General features: G+C 53.4%; 2 protein-coding genes across 2 annotated transcripts; one reads left to right on the top strand and one right to left on the bottom strand.

The window, feature by feature from the left end:
* Positions 1–1,549: 1,549 nt before the first annotated feature.
* VTJ83DRAFT_2 (uncharacterized protein) lies at positions 1,550–1,986 on the top strand (the record flags this gene model as incomplete). The annotated part of the gene is made up of 3 exons (XM_071008220.1): positions 1,550–1,685; positions 1,748–1,930; positions 1,982–1,986. The coding sequence occupies 3 exons, from the start codon at positions 1,550–1,552 to the stop codon at positions 1,984–1,986; spliced, it is 324 nt and encodes a 107-aa protein (XP_070869355.1).
* A 1,031-nt stretch (positions 1,987–3,017) lies between these two features.
* VTJ83DRAFT_1 (uncharacterized protein) lies at positions 3,018–4,992 on the bottom strand (the record flags this gene model as incomplete). Its single annotated transcript, XM_071007109.1, has 4 exons — positions 3,018–4,207; positions 4,256–4,411; positions 4,482–4,646; positions 4,731–4,992. The coding sequence occupies 4 exons, from the start codon at positions 4,990–4,992 to the stop codon at positions 3,018–3,020; spliced, it is 1,773 nt and encodes a 590-aa protein (XP_070869354.1).
* Positions 4,993–5,299: the final 307 nt, after the last annotated feature.

Below are 5,299 nucleotides of genomic sequence, written 5' to 3'. Positions count from 1 at the left end.
GGTTGGCAGCGATACAGCGTGAAAGGGAGCGAAGCCAGGTACGCGATCGTTGGATGCGAGTGATGGAAAGCTTTGTTGGTTGAAGTAAATGGCAGAGAGGCTGGTCGGAAGACGCGTACGCAGTGGTTTTGGAGACCAATTGATGATGCGTTTGAGAGTCGTGTCGCGCGGCGAGACGCGAAACGACCCAAGTTCAATGGGCGGAACTTGCCGTGAGGTCAGATGCCAAGCGTCATTAGGTAAGTCAGGTTGGAGCCTCGAGTCCGCAGCTTGCAGCATGCACTCCGCTGCCTCACCTAGACTACCTTATGCGCTACGTCCCTAACCAGTGAGGGGTAAAGTGAGAGCTCGAGGGACCTACCACATGATCCAAGATACCTAGGTATGTAGGTTAGGTATGTAGGATGTTATACAGGTCCAGAGTGACTTGGAGTTATCACAGGTGGTGATCATCATTGCGGTAAATACCCACGAACAGCCACTTTGGTCCGCTCCGTTTTTCGCACGGCTGTTGTCACCAAATGATGATACCCCCGCTTTCCTCAATGAGATCGAATGTAGCGCGATGGTTGTTGGCTGGATTCAGGCAGCCAGAGCACTCTCGAGCCAATTCCCTGGGTAAAAGCATACATATCCAAGTAGGTAGCATGACACATAACTCTCTTCGAATCACAACGTACTCGCGGATATTTGGTGAGCTTACGGACATTTTGCGCCTTAGGTGCGGACAGGAGGTTGTGTGCTTGGGTACGACTTCTCATCGCGATGCAGCATTCCGTGGCAAGATGGCGCGACGTTTCATATGCTAAAGCGTGTCCTTGGTTGCCAAGGAGCTCGTTCATTGTCACGGCAATAATGGACGGAGGCGCTTGGGTGCTTGTAGGACACAACGTGTAACATGTGATTGGTCTTGCTGGAACCTCATGAAATGCGATGTCCTCTATGGTGGCCCGCCAGCACACAACACCTCCTTAGAGGCCTCCAATGTTTGCCTGCGTCAAGGGGGTTGCTTGCGTGACACCAAACCGCACGCCGACCTCATAACGAGATGCTAGGTATCCTACCCGCCGCAACCCCAAGCGCGCGGCACCAACGAACAACCCCTGAGAGACCCCCGTTCCCCCTCTCCTGTTTGCATGTTCCCGTCTCCGCTTCCCTCATCCGAAGAAACACCTACATCACGGATGCGTAGCCCATCCAACCGTGACACTTGGCAGATGGACTCCTCAACATGCACTCCACCTCTTCTCCTCATCGCCAAGCCGCTTCTGCGCGACCGTGATAGGTACATTTCTATTGTCCGGCGGTAAACAGGTGGGGCTACAAGGCCTCCTTTCTGCCTGGCATGCCTTGGGGGTTACAGGATCGTACATAAGGCCGAGTTGAAATGTCGCAATGAAGTGGGTAAGCCTGGTTCTCGCAAACGATAAAAGGCGCCATCGTCGACTGATTCCCTGGCCCTGAGATTCCTTCTCTCAAACTTCACACGACCTATCCGCCACTCCCGCTCTCGAGTCTGCTCCAGAAAGCCTTCACACCACTCGCAACCATGCCGGACTTTCACGCCTCAGCTGCTGACATCCGTGTTGACGACGGCCACATCCTCCGGGGTGTCCTCACCAATGTTGATGGTGAGGGAGTCGAGGCTGAGTTTGATCTCAACACAGTTATTGGAAACAACAACGGTATAGCAAATCCATTGTATTCTCATGTAACTAGACGAGTGACTCACTTTCCGACTTGTCAGGCTCCTTTGAGTGGGGTGGTGCGGACTTCGCCTACAGCGCCGAAGAAATCACCTTCTCCATTGAGGGTGCCGATTCAGTCCCTGTCCTTCGTGCCTTACTGAGGAATGTTGACGGCGAGCTCGTCGGGGCCGACATCAATCTTGCGGAGCGCATCGGCAACATCAACGGCGAGTTTGTTTTTGGTGAGAAGACCTGTACCCTGTAAATGAATGACATACTGATGTTCTGTCTAGAGTAAATATGTCACCCGCATCAGATATAAGCTGTTCAGCTTTCGCACGGTCCCAGGGCTATGCGCCTCCCGTGCAGGGAGGAAGGGATAAGACTCAAGCATCACCGATTGTGTAAAGACAGATGGCCGGGAATGCAATTAGCCATGGAGCGATGAAGTTCTCATGCTTCTACGACTATTCCATTTCACAAACGATGCTACGAGCTTTTTCAACCACCAAAGCTGTGCCTCTGATGCATGTTCCACCTATCCCGTCTCGATGTCAGGTGTTAGTACTTGAACACAACGCAGTGGAGCCATTTGTGTGGGCAAATCCATTGTGCGTCACCGTTCTGCCTGTGATGTTCTGTTGCAGTAGCAGGTATATATGGTGCACTAGCTGATGGCAGCATTAGCGGATCCGTTTTTGCTGTCCCATGTTCAGAATCAGTAGCCACGTAAATAACTGCCCGAATGCCGTCCGGGAAGTCGCAAAATCCCCGAAACATGGGTGTGAAATGCTGACCGAGCGAAGAAAGCACAGGAGGCTTTGCTTCTAATACGGAGGTGCCTTACAAACTGCTATCTACTGTGGCATTCAGCTTCCGCCATTGCTCTTCCCTCGGTCCAAGCAGAGTCATCCCATGAGATCCTAGGGCGACAAATTCGGAACGCATAGGAAACGACAGGGAATAGATGACACATCCCCAAGGTCAAATGCTGGGAAGGCGTTACCATTGTGGCCGAGAGTTATGATTTCTTGCGCTAAAAGTGGACGGTTGACAGCTTAATAGCGAAGCAGAGAAAGCCAAGGGATCTTGTCAACGTGGTGTTGAATGCCAGGCGTCGAGTGTTGCAGGGAAAAACGGACTCGTTGGTCATAAGGGCAAGAAACGTGAGGTGATGAAGCTCTTCCTAGCCCCGCACCTCGGTGCCCTGACATTTCGACTGGAAGAGGATGGAGGAGGTTCGATGTGAGAAGTCCACATCAGCCCCGTCGGCCACTTTCCTCGTGCTGAGGCATCGCAGGCCTCTGAAATCAGGATTGGGGACGCCCGTCAATACCCCACCTGCTCAATCATCTCAGGGGAGTTAAGAAACATACACCGTTCCCTCAGCTTTTGTTCTTTGAGTGCAGTGCTCTTGGCTCTGATGTTGTGCCCGTCAACAACAGTGAGTCCCTGATGGGGTCCGCCTGCCACAAAAATAGAGATACGCCTGTTCATCCCACTATTCACCTCCGGAAAGGCCGGCTTGAACCCTTTGAACGTGTGCTTCTCCCGCATCCAAGGGCTCCCAGTTGACGCGAATGTGGACCATGACCTCGAACCACGCACTTGGAGCGCGTAGTCTGTGGCGCCCGGGGGCACCAAATCCCCTCGGCTATCGATGACGACGTCATCGTAGCTGGAAAAATTGGCAAAGATGTAGCCAATCTCCGATGTAGGGACAGAACCCCATCCGAATCGCCCCGTCCAACCTTCGAGGAGTGGCTCGAGAATAGTTTGGTTCCAGTCATAAAGATAGACGGATGCTGGCGCGGTTTCCACCCTCCTAGCTCCCTGGCGGCCGGCGCATTCGGCGCCTCTTCCGGCGGTGGCTGCTTGGGCGAGGCGCTCCGCATACCAAAGAGTTGGGCACACCATGACTATGTCGCGGAAGATACGCGCTGCGCGGAAAAACTCGGCTGAGAGGGTCTGGGTTGCAGCAGCAGTGAACTCTGACACGGGGTACAATGTCAGAAGCTCCTTGATCTTCTCCGGCAAGACTCCCGATACATAGGATGTAAGGAACGCTTCCGTGTCATTTGCCGACTTGATGTGAATGTCCGTGAACAGCGTAACATCATTCTCGCACCAGCCGAACATAGCAGCTGCTATGTTCTCAGCAGCAGGCATGATAGCGAAACGGCCTTGTCGGATCAACGTGGATGGGGCCTCGGGCAAGAAATCGCCATCCACGGATGGGAGCCATATGTCCCCAATATTGCTGACAATATCGCCTCTGTACGTGGCGATGGAAGCGTTGAGAAGTGTTTCCATGTCCAGACCTCGGAGGCAAGAGACAGTAGTGGGAGCATGCAGGCCCGCTGTGCCACACCCCGCGTACTCTACCACCCGTTGCATGGCGTCAATGGTAAAGCTTCTCGTGATTCCGGGCTCGAGAGCCTGGCTTTGGCAGATTGCGCGCTGAAATGGGGCAGGCTTGCTACCTCCGTAGGCCATCATGTGCATGCCAACGGAGAGTCCTACGTTGTCAACATTGCGTCAGTGCCGACATAGGGGTGGCAACTAACCTCCAGAGGATGTTTCAAAGATGGTGACCCTTCCTGGATCGCCTCCAAAGTACTTGATATTGTTCTGGACCCATTTCAGGGCAAGTCTCTGATCTCGCAGACCGGCGTTCTCAGATCCTTCAGAACGGAGTGCTTCAGACTGGGCAAATCCAAACACTGGCGGACAGGTCAGCTCGGCTGAAGAAGAGAGTATGAAATGCAGTTGCAGAAGGGAAGCAGCGCTTACATCCCAAACGGTAGTTCATGGCAACATGAAGGACAGGCATCCCGTTGCGCACAGATTCGCGCACCAATCCGTCCGGTGCAAACACTGGCTCCTCGTTACTCCCGCCCCAGAAACCGCCGCCGTGAATGTATATCATGACCGGCAGGCCACTGCCAGCGATTATTCCTCTGGGCCGTGCGACGTTGAGGTTCAGGCAATTCTCCGACACCTTTGTGATGTTTCCAACCGCAAGAGGCAGCATCTACCGACCAAGCTGCTGTGGACAAGCCGGGCCATATGTAGTCGCGTCGATGGTTCTGCCGAAACTTGGTGAGACTGCTCTAGGTGGCCGGAATCTGTGGGCTCCGCCGGTGTCTTGCCCATATGGTATGCCAAGAAAGAGTTCGATGTCATTATGCTCGAGTCCGAGGTACGTGATGCTGCGTTTCGTGTCAATGACGCGAGGGATGGCAACCCCAGGCCTAGCGCAGAGCAAACATAGGAGAACAGCGAGGAAGCAGTCCAATGACATGGTTGGGATACCGTTGGAGTTCTGCGACCACAAGGCCCCATGCACTATTTCGTGATCACAGGATGGGAACAACGTGATGGGACTGGTTTTGCAGGACTGCTGGGTTTTGAACCCTAACTATGAAGACGAGAATCCCGTAGCAGTTATCCTTCCTGTGCTCCTCCCAACCTCCTGTGGCGATTATTCATGGCTTGCAGCATTGGAAGTACGGGTCTTACCGGGGTGTCTAACTGACCATGTATATCTTACTCAGATCGTAGTATTCTCCAAGACCAGCAGTCCATCGATAGGATTTCGACACAAATGA

Source organism: Remersonia thermophila, chromosome 1, assembly GCF_042764415.1.
Source record: "Remersonia thermophila strain ATCC 22073 chromosome 1, whole genome shotgun sequence".
Lineage (NCBI taxonomy): Eukaryota > Fungi > Ascomycota > Sordariomycetes > Sordariales > Chaetomiaceae > Remersonia > Remersonia thermophila.
Note: the sequence above shows the minus strand (reverse complement) of the source record. Positions and strands in the feature narration are given on the sequence as shown.